Here is a 25334-nt window from a genome sequence, read left to right as displayed (position 1 = left end):
ATTTTCAGCTTGCCACACCTTTAAGCTTCCTGACAACATAAATATAGCTGGGAAAGTGAACCACATGGAGAAAGCAAAGATTGATAATGTACAAGGTGGACAAAAGGTGGCAGTTTGAGTAGATAATAGGGGAAAATGTGGTTTCCATTTTAATAAAAAACTTGAACTTGAAACCAATAAATGATAAAGAGACCATGAGACATAAGTGATAAACCTGCAGCTACAGTATGCAATTATTGTGAGTGGATTGATAAACAAAAGTCAATCTTACTGAGATCGCACCGGGTACCAAAAAGACTCAATTTGGAATACTACATTCAGTTTTGGTCTCCGTACCTTAGGTAGAATCTATGTGCCTTGGAGGCAGGAAGCTCAATTTTCTTTGACTGACTGATTCTTGGAGGAAGGGTTACCTACTGTTTTATACTCATTGGTTTTTTTCCTTAAAATGAATGATTTGTGATCTTGCTGAGACAAAAGATTCTGGGGAAACTGATAAGATAGATTCTTCTAGTGCAGGGGTTCCCAACCTGCGGTCCACGGATCCCTTTGTTAATGATAGGAGTCCATGGCATAAAAAAAGATTGTGAATCCCTGCTCTAGTAAGAAATCCTGATAGAGGAGGACAGCACCTCAGGACAAACGAATTTCATCATTTAACTGCTGCTAGTAGAAATTTCCTTTAGACAGGATATAATTATTACATCAAGGTCTGTGGATGCCCAGTTGTTGAATACAATTGAGACAACCCTGCCAGACATAATATGTAAGAGAAAGAGGATATAAAGATTGGGTAGGAAAGTAAATGCATTATGAAGTTATTAAGCAGGGGAAGCCAGCTGTGTAATCCACATGACCTAATCATGTTTTTTTAAAATACGTATTTCTTATGTGCCAATTCACGTGGACAACTCTTTCTAGGGAATGGAAAGAAAAATATTGAAGGTTAACTAGAGCTCCCACTTTTGACCTGATCCTTATTACTCCATGAATATTTAAGGTAGACAGCCCGGTGTGGGGGGGTGGAGGTGGAAATTGTACTCCATTCTTTCATGGTGCCATATTTCATACTAAGGCATTGCAAAATATTCTTGGTGTAGCCTTCATTTTCAATATAAGAGGCAGTTGTTCAGCACATTCACTCTATGTTTTCTCTGATTAATCTCATCAGGCCCATTCCCCCATAACCTACTTTCTTTCAAATACCCATAACTCCTATTTTTCATTATCTAATTGCAATTTACAATAGCAAATGACCCTACTAGCACATCTTTTCAGACGTGGGAGGAACGGTGTAGGAGGAGCATGAGAGCTCCACACAGATAGCACCCATGGTCAATATCAAGCCCAGGCTGTTCGATCTGTCTCAGTAGGAGGAACAGCTGTGTTACTGTGCTGTCCAGATATGAAAGTTCTGAAATATTTCAGATATTTGGATCTGGAGAGGCTGCTTCCTATAGTCTAAGACCAGAGGGCATGGCCTCAGAATAAAGAGACGTCCCCTTAGAACAGAGATGATAAGGAATTTCATTACCCAGAGGGTGGTGAATCTGGAATTCATTGCTACAGACAACTGTGGAGGTCAAGTCATTGGGTATACAGTACTATACAGAAGTCTTAGGCACCCTTGATCTATTTTTTTTTAATATATATATGGTTTTGGAGGTATAGCCACCATAAAGCCCTAATTTCAACATCAAGGTTGTCTGGAATTACCTGGAGAGACAGAAGCAAGCAAGACAGCCAAAGTCTGCAGAAGAACTGTGGCGAGTTCTCCAAGATGCTTGGAACAACTTACCAGCTGATTTTCTTATAAAACTGCACGACAGTGTACCTAAGAAAACTGATGTAGTTTTAAAAGCAAAGGGAGGTCTCACCAAATATTGATTTTAGTTTTTTCTTTTACAATTGTTTACAATTTTTTTTGATACTTAGAAACTTCTCAGTTCATGTTTGAAAGCATCTTTGCTTTACAGAATTTTTTTTATCATGTCCCCAAGACTTTTGCACAGTAGTGTATTTAAAGTGGAGGTTAATTGGTTCTTGATCAGTAAGGGCATCAAAGGTTACAGGGAGAGGGCAGAAGGATGGGGTTGAGAGGGGTAATAAAATCAGAATAATTTGAGTGGTAGAGCACTGTAGCACAGAAACAGGTCTTTCAGCCTATCTAGTCCATGCCAGAGTATTATTCTGCCGACTCCCATTGACCCGGACCTGGACCATAGCCCTCCATACCCCTCAATTCAACTGCTTTTCTCTAGGGTAGAAAGCATAAATTAAGCAAATTTACTTTTGGGGTTTAAAATAGCTTTTTCAAAATATGTGTCCAAGTACTGAGCTTCCTGCAGGATAGAAAAAAGAAAAAAAAGACCTGAACTACAGAATCTTTGATCTTGCTCAATATAACAATGAAAGTTGTGTTGTACTCGTGGGAAACAAACTGTCTACACTGGAATCTTTGTTTTGCGTCTTTAATAATGTACAGGTATCCCATTTCCTAACGCACACCGCAGCACAACAGGCCATCTAATGGAGGACATTTTCTTCAGCTCTAGCCACAAACAAACAATATCCTGAGGGTCACTTTTGAAAATTGTTTGATACTTGACCCACAGTTACCTTGGAATACGCTTAGGTTGTAAAAAGGGGACCTCAAGCAAAAGCATTTTCACGGTGAGTACGTATTGTTCCAGCTGCCACACATGATCAGTTTAAGTTAAAAACAATTTAATTTTACTGCAGCGATTCAGGAAATCAATGGAGACACTGATATGTGACTATAACAAGATATATTAATTATGAAGATGTGAATTTTGCAAAATTTGAGGTAAACTCCCATTCTTTTACAAGTATCTTGCCTGTGTAGCAAATCCAAAAAACACATCTATCTGTTACTGAGTCTCTTCAAGAGTAGTATACACCCAGTGGCCACTTTATCAGGGACACCTGTCCATTAATGCAAATATCTAAATCAGCCAATCATGTGGCAGCAACTCAATGCACGAGAGCATGCAGACATGGTCAAGAGGTTCAGTTGTTCAGACCAAATAGCAGAATGGGGAAAAATGTGATCCAAGTGACTTAGACTGATTGTTGGTGCCAGACAGGGCGGTTTGAGTATCTCAGAAACTGCTGATCCCCTGGGATTTTCTCGCACAACAGTTCTTTAAACAGAGGTTTCCAACCCGGGGTCCATGGATCCCTCAGGTAATTGTAGGGGTTCATGGCATAAAAAAGGTTGGGAACTCCTGCTCTAGAGTTTACAGAGAATAGTGCAAAAACAAAAAACATCCAGTGAGCGACGATTCTGTTGGCGAAAACACCTTGTTAATGAGAGAGGTCAGAGGAAAATGGTCAGACTGGTTCAAACTGACAGGAAGGCAGCAGTAACTCAAATAACTTACACATCTCAACAGTGGTACGCAGAAAAGCAAATCTGAACACCCATGAACCTAGAAGTGGATGGGCTAGAGCAGTAGAAGACCACAAACATACATTACTAGGTACAGGGCCACCTGATAAAAGTGGCCATTGAGTGTACAAAAATACAGAATAACTACAATCTTAGGATTTGATAACTTGTATTACAAGCTGGCTGATCAAAATACAATGTTCCTGCCTACTTACAGTTAGTTTCATAATATTCACACAATGGCAACATTATATCACGCAAAAAGAAAATAATTTTGTTGGGGGGGGGGTCACGATTCCAATTTCTGTACACTTTCTACACCAACACCCACTCCCACTAATGCAATCAGCACAACAGCCTCATTAAACACAATAATATTCCTGACAACTGAAACAAAGAAGCATGTATCACAGCACCCTCCTCACGGTGGGGAAAACAGTTTGAAACCTTTAGTAGATAGTAAATACATTATGCAAAGAAAGTAGAAAGGAAAACATACTCAAATATTCTTGCTTTCATGGAAACCATGTTCAAAATGGAAGCATTAGATGTATACATTCATTTAAGTAATTAGGCAACCACTGTACTCGTTACCTAATGGATACGATCAGAAAGATGGATCCTGTGATTAAATTCTCAATGTCAGACAGGTTGAGGTGATGTAGAAAGGATATTAAGATAGTTATTTCTAATCGCCTGCTCAGCAGTGGAATCCTGCAAGTTTAATTAGCTAATGACTCAAATGGCAACTTCTTTTTAAAAAACACGGAATTGTCCATCTTCTGGGTGTCAACATCTCTGAAGATCTATCCTGAGCCCAACATATTGATACAACAACAAAAGCGGTACACCAGAGGCTATATTTCAGTACGAGTTTGAAGACACTTGGCATGTCACCAAACACTCTAGTAAATTTCTACAAATGTACCGTACAGAGCATTTAAATTGGTTGCATCTCCATCTGATATGGAGGGGCCACTGCACAGGATTGGAAAAAGATGCAGAGGGCTGTAAACTCAGCCAGCTCTATCATGGGCACTAGCCTCTGCGCCAGAGGACACCTTTAAAATGCAATGCCTCAAAAAGACAGCACCCATCATTATGGACCCCCACCACCATCAGAGAGGAGGTAGAGGAGCCTAAAGATACACATTCAACATTTTAGGAGCAGCTTCTTCCCCTCTACCAGATTTCTGAACTGACATTGAACCCGTAAGCATTACCTCACTATTTCTTTTCACTACCTACTTATTTATATAGCCCTTATTTAGTTTATGATATATTTTATGTACTGCACTGTACTGCTGCCGCAAAACAACAAATTTCATGTCGCACATCCTGTTTCTCCTTTCCTCAATATATATTATGAATTATAAACTAGGAATTGCTAGAGTAACACAGCTTTAAAGAATGGCACTCCAGTTGATGAAATGTAAATAACTCAGCAAATATCTATACCCAATTTGATGATTTACTTATCAATATTCAGCAATGCAAGACCTAGAATGGCCGAGGACATTTAAAATGTACTAACTAGCTTTTTAACAACCTAGTTGTTTACTAATGCAGCTACTTTAATCAACATTATAATACCTTCCAGCTTCTCACCTCTCTTCCTCCTCACCTGGCCTCACCTATCCCCTTCTAGCTTCTATTCCTTCCCCATCCCCCACCTTCTCATTCTGGCTTCTTGCCCCTTCCTTTCCAGTCCCGATGAAGGGTCTCGCCAGAAATGTCGACTCTTTATTCCTTTCCCCAGATGCTGCTTGACTGACTGACATTTTGTTTACGTTACTCTGGATTTCCAGCATCTCCAAAATCACATGTTTATAATAGTGGTATTGTATTAAAGATTTGGTGGGAATTTACTATTGAAAATTACAACCAAAATCCTTTCCGTACTGGCAAGAATTCAAAAGCGCTCCTTAACCGATATAAACGCAGCCTGCTGTACATTTATTTCAAACAGCATTTAAAATTAGCACAAAGTTTTGAGAATATGATCCTGACATTCAGAACCTAAATTGGTCTGAAACACTGATGGAGATGGGACTAAAAATACTTAAAGATTTATTCAGTTGAAATATAATCAACACTTCTCAGATTAAATACATTTAAAGTATATTAAATATAGCAAAACAGAACTGCAAGGTCTTCTAATACTCATTAAATATAACTAAATGCCGCACACAGTGAACAATTTAACTGCCGAGAACTGTTTATATCTGATATCACTGTTGTAAGTTAGAATCTAGCAATTTGACAATGTAATGGAATATTCCTCAGAGTAATAGGGGAAAATGGAAGGGAGGGTTTTGGGAGATGACACTCAATCCACAGAGAATAGTAAATCAACATTGAATGTTACTTGATATAAAATAATTTTAGTTTTCAGAGGTGGAGACTTGTGGCATCTCTACACTGGAGGAAAGTCCCACTTATAAACTGACTATTTGCAGATTAGCTTGGCACCATTACAACTATTGCTGGTGGAGATACGATAGCTTGGAAAAATCTTTTGTTGGCAATGGAGTCACAGAAAAAGGTTTAATGATAACTTGCTAAATGTAACTGCCAAGTTATCAATCAATGCATAAAACCGAACTAAAATAGTTTTTAAAAACATCGAATCAATACTTGATTTATCTCCCCCTCCATTTCAACCTTGCTGTACTGCACTATTATATCCTTGCCCTTACCCTTGTGTTATTCCCCCCAATAGGAATAATGTTCAGTTTGTATGGCCACTGGTTTTCACTATCACCTGCCAATTCTTTTCAGAATTAAACAATGCATCCAGGATGAATTTAATTTATTTTGCAATAAACTACACAAAATTACATTAGCAAAAGGTGAACAACCCTACTGGGCATGCAAATTAATTCTTTCACTGGGAGTCAATCTCAGAAAATACCTACAATGCAGACTAGCAATAGCTAATCAATAATTAATGCAGGGCTGTGCCCACATCCAGAGATAACTTACAGGAAAGAAAACTAAAGATGGGGACTGGCCACAAGAAATATAGTAACAAGTCAATCATTAAACTGTTCTACGATTCCATTAGATCGTGGCTAATCTGTGCCCAACTTCATTAACCTGCAATGGAAAGAAGCCACAGCAAGATAACCAGTTGTTCATTGGTAAAATTAGTAATATTTTGCACCAATTTCTACTGTATGCAGTGCAAGGACAAGTGCATTCAGATGCTCAGGTTTCTCTGCTAACCCTTTCACTGGACCAACACCCTCGCCACAAGCAATGAACTTCAAAACCCCATTGAAGTCTTGATCATTCCATTTTGGCATTTGTCCCAGTTAATCTTGCTAAGTGTCATTTTTTAAAAAAAACAAGTGCTTTGCACATTTATTAAAGGAACTATAACTGAAACTGCCTTACCGCCAAATGCTTAACATTAATCTCTATATCCACCATCGCTAAAACTATTGATTCATTCTCTGTCCCTCGCGCCTAAGACTTCTCTCTCTCTCTCCCCCTCGTGCCATAGAATTCTCTCTCTCCCTCGTGCCGTACAACTTCCTCTCTCTCTCCCTCGTGCCGAAGAATTTTCTCTCTCTCTCCCTCCTGCCGAAGAATTTTCTCTCTCTCCCTCGTGCCAAAGAATTTTCTCTCTCCCTCGTGCCCAAGACTTCTCTCTCTCTCCCTCGTGCCCAAGACTTCTCTCTCTCCCCCTCGTGCCGAAGAATTTTCTCTCTCTCCCTCGTGCCCAAGACTTCTCTCTCTCTCCCTCGTGCCCAAGACTTCTCTCTCTCTCCCTCGTGCCCAAGACTTCTCTCTCTCTCCCTCGTGCCCAAGACTTCTCTCTCTCCCTCGTGCCCAAGACTCTCTCTCCCCCTCGTGCCGAAGAATTTTCTCTCTCTCCCTCGTGCCCAAGACTTATCTCTCTCCCTCGTGCCGAAGAATTTTCTCTCTCTCCCTCGTGCCCAAGACTTTTCTCTCTCCCTCGTGCCCAAGACTTCTCTCTCTCTCCCTCGTGCCAAAGAATTTTCTCTCTCTCCCTCGTGCCCAAGACTTCTCTCTCTCCCTCGTGCCCAAGACTTCTTTCTCACTCCCTAGTGCCGAAGAATTTTCTCTCTCTCCCCCTCGTGCCGAAGAATTTTCTCTCTCTCCCTCGTGCCGTAGAATTTTCTCTCTCTCTCCCCCTCATGCCAAAGAATTTTCTCACTCTCTCCCTTGTGCCGAAGACTTCTCTCTCTCTCCCCTCGTGCCCAAGACTTCTCTCTCTCTCCCCTCGTGCCCAAGACTTCTCTCTCTCTCCCCTCGTGCCCAAGACTTCTCTCTCTCCCTCATGCCCAAGACTTCTCTCTCTCTCCCTCGTGCCCAAGACACTCTCTCTCCCTCGTGCCCAAGACACTCTCTCTCCCTCGTGCCCAAGACTTTTCTCTCTCTCCCCTCATGCCCAAGACTTCTCTCTCCCTCGTGCCCAAGACTTCTCTCTCCCTCGTGCCCAAGACTTCTCTCTCCCTCGTGCCCAAGACTCTCTCTCTCCCCCTCATGCCAAGACTTCTCTCTCCCCCTCGTGCCCAAGACTTTTCTCTCTCCCTCGTGCCCAAGACTTCTCTCTCTCTCCCTCGTGCCCAAGACTTCTCTCCCTCCCTCGTGCCCAAGACTTCTCTCTCTCCCTCGTGCCCAAGACTCTCTCTCTCCCTCGTGCCCAAGACTTTTCCCTCTCTCCCTCGTGCCCAAGACTTCTTTCTCACTCCCTAGTGCCGAAGAATTTTCTCTCTCTCCCCCTCGTGCCGAAGAATTTTCTCTCTCTCCCCCTCGTGCCGAAGAATTTTCTCTCTCTCCCTCGTGCCGTAGAATTTTCTCTCTCTCTCCCCCTCATGCCAAAGAATTTTCTCTCTCTCTCCCTTGTGCCGAAGACTTCTCTCTCTCTCCCTCGTGCCCAAGACTTCTCTCTCTCCCTCGTGCCCAAGACACTCTCTCTCCCTCGTACCCAAGACTTCTCTCTCCCCCTCGTGCCCAAGACTTTTCTCTCTCTCTCCCTCGTGCCCAAGACTTCTTTCTCACTCCCTAGTGCCGAAGAATTTTCTCTCTCCCCCTCGTGCCGAAGAATTTTCTCTCTCTCCCCCTCGTGCCGAAGAATTTTCTCTCTCTCCCTCGTGCCGTAGAATTTTCTCTCTCTCCCTCGTGCCGTAGAATTTTCTCTCTCTCCCCCTCATGCCAAAGAATTTTCTCTCTCTCTCCCTCGTGTCCAAGACACTCTCTCCCCCTCGTGCCCAAGACTTTTCTCTCTCTCTCCCTCGTGCCCAAGACTTTTCTCTCTCTCCCTCGTGCCCAAGACTCTCTCTCTCCCTCGTGCCCAAGACTTTTCCCTCTCTCTCCCTCGTGCCCAAGACTTTTCTCTCTCTCCCTCGTGCCCAAGACTCTCTCTCTCCCTCGTGCCCAAGACTTTTCCCTCTCTCTCCCTCGTGCCCAAGACTTCTTTCTCACTCCCTAGTGCCGAAGAATTTTCTCTCTCTCCCCCTCGTGCCAAAGAATTTTCTCTCTCTCCCTCGTGCCGTAGAATTTTCTCTCTCTCTCCCCCTCATGCCAAAGAATTTTCTCTCTCTCTCCCTTGTGCCGAAGACTTCTCTCTCTCTCTCTCGTGCCGAAGACTTCTGCATAGTACCGTATTTGTCAATGTGGAGCAGACTATGAGTTTGTAAATCTAACAGGACCAAAGGATGTTAGGCACGATGAGGGTGAAGCACTGTGGGAGAGTGTGGGGCAGGTGGTAGAGAAGTGCCAGGATAGAGTGGATATGAAGAGGATGTTCCTATAATGAGGGTAGTCTAGGACCAGAGGACACAGCCTCAGAATAGGAGGACATCCGTTCAGAACAGAGATGAAGAGGAATTTCCTTTGACAGAGGCTGGTGAAAACAGATGGCTGTGGAAGCCAAGTCATCGGAAAGCAGAGGGTGATAGTTTCTCAATTAGCCAGTGCAGCAAAGGTTATGGGAACAAGGCAGGAGAATGGGGTTGAGAGACATAATAAATCAGTCATGATGAAAAGGTGGAGCAGACTCAATGTGTCAAATAGCTTAGTTCTGCTGTGTCATATAGTTTAAGACAACTGATTTGCTCCTTTAGATATTTCTATTCACCAATCAATTACATTTTCTCAACAAGATTCAAAGGTTCCTCTTCAGAGTCACTGGCAATCATCCCAATTTTCCCACCACTTATCTTACCATACTCAAAAGTCCTACAGATACAAGACTGTGTAATATCATATTCATTACACAAATGTAAAGGAGAACGAAATAATTGTTACTCCAGATCCAATGCAGCACAAAAAAAACACAATAATTATTTTTTAAAAACAATAAAGATAAATAAATAAAGTTTATATACGTAGGTTAGTTGATTGTCCAGAAAGTGACACTAGGCACAGGAGTGTCTGTACACAAGGTGACTGACAGGAAATGATAAAGCAGTGGTGGGTGCGGAGGAGTGGGTTAGTGGGTGGAGGTGTTGATCAGCCTTGCTACTCACGGGAAGTAACTGTTTTTGAGTCTGGTGGTCCTGGCGTGGATGCTACATAGCTTTCTCCCTGAAGGGAGTGAGAAAAATAGTCCATGGGCAGGGTAAATGGGATCCTTCATGATATTTATGCGGGTGATGCTTTTGGCACTTTTGACTACCTGGTGAAGGGCCTTCCTGTGTGCCGCAGTGTAGTTTCCAGTGATGCAGCTTGGCAGCTTGTTAGTTTGCTCTCCACTACACATCTGCAGAATAATTTGAGTATATAAATGTGCACAGTCCCGATTGTTTCAGCCTCCTCAGAAAGTAGAGGCATTGGTGAGCTTTCCTGATTGTGTAGAATGTTCTGGGACCATGAGAGGTTCTGTAAGATGTGTACTCCCTGGAGTTTGAAACTGCTCGTTATTTCCACCGCTGTGCCACCAATGTAAAGAGGGTTGTGAGTGATGAGAGTTCTCCTGAAGTCAATAATCATCACTTGTTGACATTGGGGAAAAGGTTATTTACCTGGCACCAAGCCTTGAGCTCTTCCACCTCCTCTCTGAAGGCTATCTCATCGTTGTTGGTGATGAGCCCCACCACTATCGTCATTGACAAACCTGGCAATGTGATTACTCGGGCGTTTGTTCATGCAGTCATGTGTGAGTAGAACGTACAGCAATGGTCTCAGCACACAACCCTGGGAAATGGTACTGAAGCCAGTGGTCTTGCCTGTGTTCCAGAACCCAAAACAGGAATGTTCTGGAATAATTAGTTTCTATGATCATTGGAAAGGTAATTACTTCCTGATACCCTACCATTCATGAGTTTAAATGTGGTATCCATGACTAGAATATTTATATCATCAGTGGGGTGGGAAAGAGATGAAAATTGAAATGGAGTTCTCAGTACTATGTAGCAAGGTCTAATCTTGATGTTCCTGGTAATGACAACAGAATGTGGCTAAACTCTGCCAGTATAATCAATTTATCTATGCAGATTTTTGAATTATAATGAAGTGACTGCTCCCCCCCCCTTTCATCTTCTTAAGAGACAGAATTCTTGATCAGATCTATACTTGGACCACCTAAGTGAATAATGAATTACATTATACATGACCTCAGAATTGTGAAATCTTGACAGACCAGTATTTGGAAGAAAAATAATCTGGTTATTTCCCACATCATAAATTATAAATTGAAAATCATATAGGATGAATTAAATAATAGTACTAATACTACACAGCAAATGGAAGTTTATTTGAACAGAATAAATTGCTACTTCACTAACGGTGAAACAAATATTCAGAATCCGTCACTAAGAATCCTTTATCACCCAGGACATGCTCCCTTCTCATTGCTACCATCAGGAAGGACGTAGAGGCTGAAACACGCAATGTTTTAGGAACAACTTCTTCCCCTCCACAACTTCTGAATGGACAATGAACCCATGTATACTACCTCACTCTTTCTTTGCTCTACTTTCGCACTATTTATATAAACACACACAATTGTAATTTGTAACTTTATTATATTCCACTGTACTGCTGTCACAAAACAAATTTCACAAAATATGCCAGTGATATTTAATCCGATTCTGACATTAAGACCTCCAATCATCCCGTGGAAGTGAGAAGTATTTAACTCACTGACATGAATTTAACACCACATAAACCATAGGTCACACATTTCTCTATTCCAGCCTTGCTTTTTCTAATCAAGAATCACTTTGTTTTACTGTAAATTGACATTGTATTAACGTAACAGTTAAAAGTATAGACCATTCAGCCACTCATACTTACTCTACCATTTAATAAAATACCTTTTAAAAACATTCAAAGACTGCTTTCACTACTCTTCAAGTAAGCTCTAAAGATTCATATCAACAAAAAACATTCACCTCATCTGTTTTAAGACAGACATGAACACAGGGTAGACGAGTGGATACTGTGTGAAGTGGTGTGGTACCTCTCCCATTTACAAGGGCATTTTGTGTGCTCCCAATGCATGCCCTCCAAGTTCTTAATGCCACCCAGAATGCTCCTTCTGCATTTTAAATGGTCAGGGATTTCCAAGAGTCAATAGGGATACTTCTTCAGCGAGGCTTTGAACACATTTTCCAACCTTTCCTTGTCACCATGGTCTGCTATGGAAACACCAATTCCCAACAACGGACGAGCCTACAAGAAGTGGTGAATATAGCCCAGTCCATCACAGGAAAAGCCCTCCCTACCATTGAGCAGATCTACAAGGGGCACTGCCTCGAGACAGCATCCACCACCAAGGACCCTAACCTTCTGGGCTATGCTCTCTTCTCACTGCTGCCATCAGGAAAGAGGTAAAGGAGCCTCGTTATCAGGTTGAGGAATAATTATTACCATCCATGATCAGGGTCCTGAACCAGCATAGATAGCTGCACTCAACAATGAACTGATTCCATTTACATTTTTGCACAGTTCACATTATTTTGCATATTGATTGTTTGTCAGCCTTTTAAGTGCAGTTTTTCACTGATTCTACTGTATTTCTTTGTGAATGGCCACAAAGGTTACTTTGTAATAAATTTACTTTAAACTTTGAATTAAGCTAAATTTTTCATCTTGATGGCAGCAACTACAAATACTTCCAAATGCATTTTGAACATTTCAAATTTCATAGTCAATCCACTAGAATCCCTCTAGTGTATGCTTAGCTGGTAGGAAAGGAAGATGACAAAAGAGTGAGCTGAATTATCTAGATTTTGTATCAGGAAAGAAAGTGAAAAGTTATAGAGAAAAAGTAGCACTCCCAAGTAAAGATTCTGGAAATATTAAATTAATCCACTTGGGTGGGAAGAGGAAAAGGCAGAATAATATTCAATTGTTAGAATAAAAGCCTTGGATGTCTACATACAAGAGAAAGAGCACAAAGGCACAGTAAATGACCAAGTGAAATGGAATGTTTGCCATTACTGTGAGAAGAATAGCATACTAAAGTAGAGAAGGCTTACTGGCATAATACAGCACTTTGGCAAGATCATATTTGGAACACTTTAAGTTTCAGTCTACTTTAAAAAGTGGACATACACACAGTGGCCTCTTTATTAGGCATACCCTGCTCATTAACACAAATATTTAACCAGCCAATCATGTGGCAGCAACTCAGTGCATAAAAGTATGCAGTCATTGTTCACATCAAACATCAAAATGGGGAAGAAATGTGATACGAGTGACTGTGACAGTGGAATGATTGTTAGTGCCAGAGTGGTTTGAGTATCTTAGAAACTGCTGATCTCCTGGGATCTTCACCCACGGTCCCTAGAGTTTACAGAGAATGGTGCGAAAAATGATAAAACATCCAGCAGGCAGTATTTCTGTGGGTGAAAATGCCTTGTTAATAAGAGAAGTCGGAGGAGAATGGTCAGACTGGTCGAAGCTGACAGGAAGGTAACAGTACCTCAAATAACCACATGTTACAACAGTGGTGTTCAGGAGAGCATATTAATACAAACACACCGAACCTGGTGGATGAGCTACAGCAGCAGAAGATATACACAATGGCCACTTTATTAGCTATCTTCTGTACCTAACAAAGTAGCCACTGGGTGTACTTGTTTTGAAAATATGCAGCAAAGGTTTGCTAAATGATTCTTATGGATGAAGGGAAATTGAACAAAATGGATAGAGAATTTAGATGATGATGATTTAGAAAAAAAAATTCAACATTATGAGTGATGCAAGAATGTTTCCTTGTGGGAGAAATCTAGAAGTATAGGACAAGTTAATAATCTTGTATTAAATATAACCTTTTTAATACAGTGTATGGCTGGAACTTGCAATACATTGCCTGAAGACGTGGATGAAGATTCAAAGCTGGCCTTCAAGGAAGAGGAATTGAATTAATATGAGCAGAGAAATGAACCTGTGAGGTTATGGATAAGTGACTAAGGGAAAGAATTTGTAAGGTGCTCTTCCAAAGAGCAGCATGGGCATAGCAAACCGAATAGTTTCCTTCTCTACTATAACTATTCAATGATTCTGCAAGACAACACAAGACATTGAGAGTTATGAAGCAGTGAAATTCTCTGTGCTAAAGAGCTGCAAGTGCTGAATCATTCTATAAGCTGGTAGGCAAACTTCTTGACTTGGATGGGTTATTGGTAGTGAACAGGTAAGTAGAGCTGAGGTAAAGCAGACAATCATTTGCATGCCTATTTCTTGAGTTCAGTAACTTTTTAATAATTAGATTTATCATAATTCCATGTCCTGCATGTAGGCAGGAGGGAACACAGTTGGCAAACAGTATAGGGCAAGTCATAAATATAACAGAACATAAGTAACAGTTCAAACATTAAATGAACCTAGCCTAGTCAAATCAGGTTTGTTTACCAAAGTGTTGTTCTACCACTTGAAAGGCCATGGCAAGGAGACTTTTCTGGATGTTGAATGTTCCAATTACAATAGATCTTGCGTATTTTATTGGAGGAGCTTGATTTTGTAGTCCAGTAACTTTAGACTGCATGAAAACTATTGAGGCATTACTCAGCTGCTTGAACACATGACATCTCTATTGAGGTTATGGGGAGAATGGGATTGAGAGGGAAAATAAATCACCCATGATCGAACTGCAGAGCAGACATGATGGGCTGAATGGCCTAATTCTGCTCCAATGTCTTATAGAACTCATGGTCAATCACTGTGCCGCTTTACAAGTGGTCATGTCAAATTTCAGAACTGCAAATCTCATCTAACCTTAAGTTTTCAGTGTCTGATATAAAGCTACAGAAAAAGCAGCAATGGGATATATTTTTCCACCTCAGCCACTTAAGTTAGGTCTCTGTAGCATGGTCATTGTAGCAATAGGGAAGGATTTCCACCATGTCAACCATGCATGACAATTAACCCTAAGCGACAATATTTACAGTGTGCCTTAAGTGGTACGAGTAAACCACCACCTGGAACATAGAACAGCGCAGCACAGAAACAAGCCCTTCGACCCAAAATGTTGAGCCGAACTAATTATATTAGTAATCAAAAAACTAACTAATCTCTTCTGCCTACACAATGACCGTATCCTTCCATTTCCCCTATACTCAGGTGCCTATCTAAATGGTTCTCAGAAGTCTCCAATGCAGGGGCTCCCAACTTTTTATGCCAAGGACCAATACCATTAGGCAAGGGGTGTGTAGAACCCAGGTTGGGAACCCCTGCCCTAAGGCAGTGCAGTCCAGGCACCCTCCTCTGTGTTTAAAAAAAAAACTTGCCTCTCACATCTCCTTTGAAATTATTCCTCTCATCTTAAATGCATACCATCTGGTATTAGATATTTCAACATATGGACATATACATGAAGGGAAATTTAAAAAAATACAGTAAAAGAATTGTTTTCATGGAGATCTGTTTGGAGATGGGTGGGGTGAAGGGGGAAAACACCTTAAAATACATTATTTTGTTTGTTCTCTCTTCATCTACAGATCCATCTTACATAAATTAGTGGCAAAGTAACTTTACCTAAGCTATGACTATACCAGACACTGACATTTATCAGCTGAAACTGATGGCCAAAATAACCTCCAAACCACTAAAGGGGACCTAGAGACACCGGATCTGTACAGTGGATTCCGGTGAATTGGGTCCTGTGTTAATCACGGCACCCGCTTGTTTGGGACAACTCTTTAAGAACAAAAACTAATCAAGAAAATAGCAGGGATTCCCATGGTTTATTTGGGATACCATGCGGCAAGAGACTGCTGCCAAACAGTTTCTAACTAGCATCAGCCAAGCGCACTTAAGTGTCTGTTAGGCACTACAGAGCAAAGATTTTCAACAGTGCCAGTTGCACATGCTTGTGTTATTTATCTATTTGGGCCAACAGATGAAGATTCAAAAAAAGCAATGACTTTTGATCATTTTTTATTTTGACTTTACGCAGGAAGTCAATGGAAACAGTCCATTATCTGGACTAGGCGTCTGCTTTGATTTTGCTCATTTACAGTCAAAAGAACAGCATACAGTACACTGAATGAATTCCTTTATCAATATTAGGAACTAATACAATTTTACAGTACTGCAACACTATTGATAGGGTTTTAATTTGTTCTGTATTTCACTTTAACAAATTATGCATTTCTTAGTTAAATGGTAGTTTGTCTTTGTTATATCTTTTAACTATTTCCATGAAACTTTAATTGGGACAAGCACTTAATTGGCCCAAAATTTACTGGTCCCAATTAACCAGAATCCACTGTATATTGAAATAAACACTAAAATTTAATCGATCTGAAGGGAAAGTGTTAAGGTGATTACAGGAGAGTATAGGGGAATGTTAGAGCTAGGGTTTACACACAAACAACCAGGGGTGATAGAGGCACATTAAGAGTCTCTTAGATAGGCACACAGATGAAAGAAAAATGGAAGGCTATATGGGAGTGAAGAGTTAAATTTATCTTGGGGTAGATTAAAAGGTTGGTACAACATTATTAGCCAAAGAGCCTGTACTGTGTTTCAATGTACTATGTTTGGACTGTTGTCTTTAATGTCCATTTGTTTAATATATTAGGAAGTGTTCCTGAGGACTCATTAATGAAATCCATATTTATTTAACTGCTTCATGGATATGATATGAACCTCCTCAGATTCAAAAATATCTCAATCTTTGGACAAAGTCCATTAGTCCTACATTTAGATTCTACCCCCCCCCCCACCCACCCAATCAATTTCTCCCATAATGTATCCTGCCCACTTTAAGTTTGCTGCTCAGATTGGACTAAACCATGTGTCAGCTGTGGTTCATTTACCATACTTCAGTTCTGTGTTAGAAGCCAGTGTGAATTCACTCCAGAGAGTTAAGTACAAATCTAGGTTGACACTCTGGAGGAAGACACCGCCTTTCTGATGAGAATATTAAATCATCGCTCCACTTGTCCTCCCAGGTGCACACAAATGATCCCAAGGCACTATTTTTCAGAAGCAGGGGAGCTATCCCTATACAGTATTTATTCTTTAATCAACATGACTAAAGGCTGGTTATTTGATCCCAAAGCAAATTCACAGATATTTGCATTGCTGTGCTCTGATTGCTACATTTCCTGTATTTGTGCAATAAATGTACCTTGTTGGTTGCAAAACAAATTACATCTTTTTCTCAAGGCTTAACTGACTATAAGCAAAATTCTTGATAGCTACTATATCGAGAAACATCACCGTGGGTCATTTTTCAACAGCATTACTAAGGTGGAATCAAGATCCAAGGGTTGATAACTAAGAAACAGTAGCAAAAATTGTTCATATGGTCCCCTGAACCCACCCAATCATTCAGAAGATTAGAACAGATGAGAAGGAATTTCTTTGGCTAGATGCGTTTAATTTGTAGAATTCACTGGCTTAGGTGGCTGTGGAGGCCAAGTCATTGAGTATATTTAAAACGGAGGTTGATAGACTCTTGATTAATCAGGGCGTCAAAAGTTACAGAGAGAAGGCAGGAGAACAGTGTTTAGAGGACTAATAAATCAGCTATAATTGAATGGCAGCGCAGACTCGATGGGCTGAAGAGCCTAATTTAGCTCTCATGTCCTATGGTCAAGGTTATGTTTGATCTAATTGTGCCCTTAGTTCTCTCTCTGGCTATAAAACTAAAAAGTGTTGCGTGACTGTTCTGCACAGCAGCTGTGCTTAGTTCACAGGGGTGATCCCAAATTTCCTGCTGCTTGTCACTAGTTCACAAGACCACTCCAACCTGCCTGTCTGAAAGGCCCTCCACTTCTACAGGGAGGCTCAATGCAAATTAGAACAACACCTCAACTTCTGTCTAGGCACTTAGCAACCCTCTGGAATGAACATTAAATTTACCAACTTCAGATCAAGTAGTCCCTCATAGTTTTCCATTATATTTAGTATATCTCTATATGATGGGATCTTTAAAATGTCTCGTAATGTCAGTATCAAAGATCCTCATTGCCATAAGACAAAGGAGCAGAACTAAGCCCTTTGGTCCATCAAGCATGTTCCCAGCATTTGATCATGGCTTATTTATTTGCCCTCTCAACTTCATTCTCATGCCTTCTTCCTATAACATGGATGGTCTTACTGATCAAGAACTTATCAACCTCTGCTTTAAACATATCCAATGACTTGACCTCCACAGCCGCCTGTAGCAATGAATTCCACAGATTCACAGATCTTCTAGCAAAAGAAATTCCTGCTCAACTCTGTTCTAACAGGATGTTCTTGTATTACGAGGCTGTGCCCTCCGATCCTAGACTCTATAGGAAACATCCTCTCCACATCCACTCTATGCAGGCCTTTCAGTATTCAATGGGTTTTAAATTCCCCTACTTTCTTCGAAACTCCAGCAAGTACAGGCTCAAAGCCATCACCAGCCTTATACATCTCCATACAAGTTTGTTTCTTATCCCTCCACTAGCTCGGCTTTGAAAACTAAATTCTCCACAAGAATGCAAGAAAATAGCAGGAGCAAGCCACCAGGCCCTGAAGCCTGCCCTGCCATTCAATACAATGACTAATGCACAAAAGCCAAATCTTGTACACACTCCCAATCTTTCAAATATATATCTACACCCACCTTAAATACACTTATTGATCTCAGCTCCACCAGTGTTGAGGGCATAATTTCACAAATTCACTACTCAGAAGAAATTTCCATTTATTTAGTCTCACTCTATTCTGATGATTCCTCTTACTAAAGGGCATGACTTCACACTTCCCCATAATAAAGTCCATTTCACATTCCAGCATTTTCTGGGATTCCAGCAGTAGTCACTTGTTTTTGTCTCTGCATCTGCCCTCTCAAGTTCCCTAAAAATCTTAGATTTTAATATGATTGTTCTTTCTTTCTCTCAATAATGAACGCAACCTCCTCAGAGTTCTCTTCATCCCAGAAATAAACGCAGTAATTCTTCTCCAAGTCGATTTTAGTAAGGAGACCAAAACTGAGAGTAGTGCTCTGGGTATATTCCTACCATTGCCCTGCACAGTCGCATACTCATATACACCAATAAAGGCCAATAATCCTTTCCTTCCTAACTGCTTGTTATATCCTGCATGCTAATTTTCTGAGTTTATATATGTAATGACCTTTCCCACAACAGAATTCCAGTCCCTCTCTTCCAACAAAAAAAATAACATGCTGGAAATCTGAAAGAGAAAATTCTGAAAAAAAACTCAAGTCAGGCAGTACCTGTGAAAAAGAGAAAGTTAATGTCAATCTGAAATACTGACCTTTTCTCCCTCCATTCAAATCTACCAAGGTGGATAACCTCACATTTCACCATAACATATGCTAATCCTGATTATTATGCCCCCATTTTACCACTTTCCATTTTGTGATTCACAAGAAAGATGGAATGGTAACTTAAGAATCTTTGCACAAAACTGAAAGGGAAATCCTGTTTCTTTAAGAAAGGGAAAAAAAACCCCTGAATTTTAGAAATTCAGATCAAAAAACTTTTGATATTAGCAGTGTAAATGCATTTTTGTTAGTTTTGTGACTAATCAACAGCACTGATGTATGTGACCTTACAATGAAATAGGTCCCAAGGACATTTAATACAGAAAAGATCATTGTCAAAGAGCAAGGAAACAAACTCTTCAGCTCAACTGCTCCATACCAAACGAGCTGTTTCTCTGAGCTAGTCCCAGTTGGCCACGTTTGGTCCATATCCCGCAAGCTTTCCTAGCCATGTACCTGTCCAAATGTCTTTTGATATTATACCTGCCTCAGCCATTACCTCTAGCAGCTCATTCCATATATGGACTACCCTCTGGGTTGCTCCTCAAGTTTCTATTAAATCTCTCTCCTTACCTTAAACCTCTGCCCTCTAGATCTTGATTCCCCAACCCTATGAAATAAGCTGCATGCATTTGCCCCAACTCTGCTCCTCGTGATTTAAAAAAAATCTCTACAAGATCAGCCCCATTCTTCTATGCTGCAATGATTAAGGCCCTATTCTGCTCAATCTTTCTCTATCTCAATTAATTGAGTCCTTCCCTAATGGTTGAAACTGAAACAATCACAGTATAAAGTGGAATCAGAAAATTATTCTACAAAACATACCAAATTTAATTGCTGGAGCAGCTTGTGGGGAGGGTGGAAAAGAAGAGGATTGTATAGTGGTAGAAAAGCCACCCAGTTATTAATGCACTACTGGTTCTGGTTGGTAACATCACTCTCGTATTGCTATACTGAAAAATACAAATGTAAATGGTGGGCAAGAACAGACCTGTGTATGGCAGACTGCATTCAGAAGCGAAAATCACATCCAAGATACTTTTAGTTACATAACACCTATTGTGTCCTTTTCAGAATGACTAATTATTTTACAGCCATGAACACTTAAAATATAGCTACTGCTGCCATGCAGAAAATGTTAATCAATTTGTGCACAGTTTCCATAAATATCATGTTTTTGGGATTGTTTATGTTCATCCTAGAATTCAGAAGGGGCTGTAGTTCAACATTACATCTGAGAAATGGCATTTCTGACAGTATGACACCGAAGTGTCAGTCTGAATTTTTGTTCTCAGGTCTCTGCAGTGAGGCAAGGTGAGATTGTTACCAGGTAAGGCAGTCACTCTTGATTGAGATAGGTCAACTAAGCCAAGTCTAGGTCAAATCTGTGAACTGTCTTGGCTTGCATGGTGATTAACGATTTATTTAGAAATACAATGCGGAATAGGCTCTTCTGCATCAAGAAGCTGTACCGCAACTCACCTAGTTAACACTAGTCTAATCACAGGACAATTTATAATGACCGATTAACCTACTGATCGGTAGGTCTTTGGACTGTGGGAGAGAACCAGAGCATTGTGTGGGTTTCCTCAATCATGGGGAGAACGCAGAAAACCCTTACAGACAACACCAGAATTGAACTCTTAACGCCCAAGCTGCAATAGCGTTGCACTAACTGCTATGCCACCGTGAAGCCCTTATCAAAGCAAATAAGCTTCAAATTACAACAGACAGGGTTTGGTACATTTTCTAAATGAAAACATTATACTTTGGATTTAACCTACTGAGATGGCTCCTAGGGGCAAGGCAACAGTGAAACAGCACACAGGTGGTCCCCATGGTGTAACCAAAGCCCATCTTTTTACAAAAAGTTCAACTCAGCAGCAAATAGCCTTATCCACCCTGGTCACCAATGAAATAGTGTACTGAAAGCTGACAAAATGCCACCATCCATAAATAAGAGCATAATGATAGCTCTGTTTCCTACAACCCAATCCTAATCAACCCAAGCCTGGAAACTGCAGAAAGCTCCTTGGAATGAGTCCACCCCCAGGATTTATGACAAGAACTGCAGCCATTTGAAAAAAAAATTCCTGCAACAATGATCCACCCAAGTAGATTTCCTCACAGATTAAGTCCAGCATCATCCAACTTTAATGCTTCAGGAATTCTTTTTAAGAAATCTCATGCAAGATTCTTCACAAAAATGTAGTAAAGACAAGTTCATTTCTTATAGTTTATTACAACCCCTATGAACCTCAATAACTCAGCCCTATCGCAAAGTAATATTTACATAATTAATGCCATGTTTAATGTCAGACTGCCCAAACCAAAAAATGAACAAAGACAAGGCTGATCGGCCTCGTCACTGAAATACAATCTCTCTTTTGGTATTGACCATAACATGGGAAAACTTAAATGCCTTATGCCTAATTTATTACTGAAATAACCCCAGCTTGAAACAAACTGCAAAACTCAAGAGGCTACTAACCCGTCATTTCCAAAACATCAATATATTGCAAATAGAGAAACATCTCTGATGATAACAGCACATTTTATTAGCTGAAAGTCAAACAGAAGCTTGCTCCTATTACAGCAACACACTGGGTAATGTAAATAAAATGGGACGAAACAGAAATGGAACAGGAACAAAACCCAAACAGAAAAAAAATGGGAATACAGCCAAAAAATGTGCGACATAAAAAAATAAACCTAATAAACTCAATTAAATTATCTTAAATTGTAAGAAATGCAGGGAAAGACAGATTATCAGAGCTAAATAAAAACGTAGGCAATAGGATGCAGAAGTCTTTAGCTCACTACAAAGTCAAGATTCAAACAGGTTAAGTCTCTCAATTACATATTGCAGGCAATTTTATTTTTATACTGATTTATTTCCATTTTCTCCTTTTCATATATTATTCGATTGTTTTTACACACAGCAATGACAATATACACATCTTTAAATGCAACAACCCTTTGCCTGTTACGAAACGATACAGCTGAATTCTTCTGGAAAACGGTTCTACATTGACTTTGGTGGTAAAAATGTTTCTGAAGAGGCTGATGTACAGACGAGGCAGGGGATGTTTGCGCACTGCAGAGGCGCCATCTTTTAAGGGCCAACCACCTGATTTGATAGATTAAAAACGGGAGTGGGGCGGAAGGGCTGTGGGGGGGGGAGAGGGAAAAGGTGCGGCATAGGGGGGCAAAGGACGCCATTAACAGACGAAAAGGCTGACAGAAGGGGATACATTTTCCCGCTGTAGAGCATCTAAACACACGCACGCACATACGAAAGGAAGCTGGAAGAAGCCAAACAAAGAGCACGCAGGAACCGGGATTGTAAAGAAATCGGGAAGGAAGGCTGCCAGGGGAGAGTGTGAGTGGAGGAGGCATAGGGGGGGAGGGTGGGAGGAGTTATTGGAAGAGGGGGTGGAGGCTCATTGGGAAGGGGTATGATCGGGAACTTGCATCCTAATCTCAGGGGAAAGGTTCGCCTTGATCCCATGTCCGCACATGTTTATCCCAACTCACCCACCCCTCATGACAGGGGCGGACATACCTCAGCCTTCTTTCTCAAACAGGACAGCTCTATTTACGAGCCCTCCCTCCCCCAGTCAACCACCGAGACCCAAGGCCGGCCAACCCAGCTACCCACCCGCCTATCACTTCACACCTTCTGCCCCCAAAATCCCCACACTCGTTTCTCCCCCAAATACTCAATCCCCTTTCAGGAGGCACCCTGAACCTCAGCTCGGGATAGTGATCGCAGCCCTTGCATCAGAGGCACCCTCATCTTGTTCACTGCTTCTCCTCTCAGACGCATTTCCTCTCCAGCGCAGGACGGTGTCCTCCAAACCCCCCAGGAAACCGCGCCATCATCGGGCAGTCCTCCCCTGAGTGGCACCCAAACCCTAAACCGCTAAGTTCTTCCTCAGCTGGTCCCCGAAAGGCACTCAATCTTCCCCACGACCAAGGGCAGTACCTCCTCCCAAGAGATCGCAGCCGAGAACCGATCCCTCAGAAGGTACCCACTCCCTTCACCCACAGCAGACCTACACCTCCCTCAAAAAGCACCCCCCAGACCAGGATGTTGAACGCACCCCTTCAAAGGCATCGCCACACTTTAAAGACCCCAGGACAGTGACCACATCGCTATACGTATATAAACCCAATCCCCTCCCCAGTCATCGGGAGCCCAGGACAGTGAACCCCTCCCCACGGGACCTCAGCCCAGACAGCCCCACTCCGGGATAATGAACCCTCCCCACTGGACCCTAGTCCAGGATAATTATCTCCTCTCCGCGGGACCCCAATAGTGAACCCTTCCCCACGGGACGCCAGCCCAGGAAAACGATCGCGTCCCCGCGGGACCCCAGCATTGTGAACCCTTCCCCACGGGAAGCCAGCCTCGGAAAGTGGTCCCCTCCCCATGGGACGCTAGCCCACGAAGGTGTTCCCCTTCCCACGGGAGGGGCCCAATTACCTCCCCCACGCCCAGACATTCCCTCTATCTATAGCCCAGGATAGGGACCGCCACGACGTCTCTCAAGAGGGACCCCTCATCTGTGAGACCCTGGCAAAAGGTAGACCACCCCACCCCATTCCCTTCATCGGGAGCCCGGGACAGGTACCCCTCATCCGTTCCTCTAGGAAGGACGCAACTAGCTTCCCCCCTTCCTCGTCCAAAGGCCCCCTCTCCGGCCCAGGAAAGTGACCTCCACCCCCACCCCACTCTCCCTCGGCCGGACGGCGCACCGGTCCCGCGGGCTGTTACCTCCAGAGCCCGGCAGAGCGGGGCGAGGACGAGAGCCGCCGCCAGCAGCAGCATCCTCAAACGCCCGGTTAAGTGCGGGATCATGGCCGCGCTGGTCGATCGCTCCTGCGGTTTGTGTTTGTGTGTGTATGCGGGGGGGGCGGGAGGGAGGATGCGTCTCGAGTGTCGGTCCTTTCCGAGCGACTGTAAATCCCACACCGCCTCGGACGCTCGCTGCGGTTCCCCGACTCTCTCGATGACTGGGAAGCGGTGGGCGAGCGCGTTTTGTGCGGCACCTGCACCCGCCCCTCCCCGCTTTCCCCGCCCAGCGCAGCTCACTCGGCTCCGGCCCGGCACCGCCACCTAGCGCTGAAGCCATAGGGCCGGGAGCGCGCAGAGCACCGTCCCGCCGCCCGACCTTCCGTCATAGAGAGTCTGCATCGCCGTCTGCGGGGACCTGGGAGCGGCGGTGCTGCAGTGCAGCGGCCATTTCCCGCTTACCAGCTACCCCATTCCACCCCCACCCCCGGCTTCGGTTTTCACAGCGACCTACAGCGCCGCCCGGCGGGGGGGAGGTACTGCGGCTCCTTCCAGACAGGCGGACGGAGCTGGGAGGACAACCACAGCGCCACCCGGCGGGGAGGAGGTACTGCGGCTCCTTCCAGCTGGCCAGAGGCGACCGGGAGGCCAACTGCAGTGCCACCGCACCCGGAGGAGGTATTGCGGCGCCTTCCAGACAGGCGGACGGAGCTGGGAGGACAACCACAGCGTCCCCCCCGGCTCGGAGGAGGTACTGTCAGTCCTCCGGCCAGCTTTCACACAGCTCCGCTTGAACTGCGCCTGTACGCGGGGTCTGTATTAACGAAACAGCCAACCATACCAGCCAGCATGGAGGAGAAGGAGGTTACTTATAGTGCTACGTTATGAAAATACTGGAAAAAATGTGCATGGACTACCAAAGCCACCTTTTACATTTTTCTGTATTTCTGGCTTTGTTCCACCATTTGTGCTGTCTGAGTACCCTTAGCGTTGATGCAAGAAGCACGAGTTAAATTAACGGTGAGAATAAAATATCCCCTTTTGAAGAAAGATGTTCTCGAACTGTACCAACAATACACCAAGAAATCGGAAAAGTGCAGGTCACTCAGTAACTAACTACACTAGGGCTGATGTAATCTCCATCTTGCATCAATTTCCTGGCCTTTCGCCTAGTACCTTGATTTCTCTAAAATCTATTGACCTTTGTTCTCAATCACTGACTCAGACCCCGAAGTACTACGAGAGGTGAATTCAAAAGATCCGTAGAGTCATAGAATCACACAACACAAAAACAAACCCTTCCGTCCAACTGGTCAGAATCAGGAACTGAATCTGAATCTGAATCACATCACCGGCATATGTCATGAAATGTGTTATGTTGTCGTCAAAAATCTGATCGTGGAGGGGAAGAGGCTGTTCCTGAATCACTG

General features: G+C 42.6%; 1 protein-coding gene across 4 annotated transcripts in view; it reads right to left on the bottom strand.

Moving 5' to 3' along the window:
- The window catches only part of appa (amyloid beta (A4) precursor protein a), a 220898-nt gene extending 196741 nt beyond the window's left edge, over positions 1-24157 (bottom strand). For 2 of the 4 annotated variants that reach the window (XM_063050282.1, XM_063050284.1), the window contains exon 1: positions 23887-24157. In XM_063050282.1, coding sequence (XP_062906352.1) covers positions 23887-23970 — 84 coding nt within the window. In that variant the 5' untranslated portion in view covers positions 23971-24157. The remainder of the gene's footprint in view (positions 1-23886) is intronic. The other 2 variants (XM_063050280.1, XM_063050281.1) reach the window with 1 other exon arrangement.
- Positions 24158-25334: the final 1177 nt, after the last annotated feature.

The sequence above is a fragment of the Mobula hypostoma genome, chromosome 6 (assembly GCF_963921235.1).
Source record: "Mobula hypostoma chromosome 6, sMobHyp1.1, whole genome shotgun sequence".
NCBI classification, from domain to species: domain Eukaryota; kingdom Metazoa; phylum Chordata; class Chondrichthyes; order Myliobatiformes; family Myliobatidae; genus Mobula; species Mobula hypostoma.
This window is presented reverse-complemented; position numbering and strand designations above follow the sequence as displayed.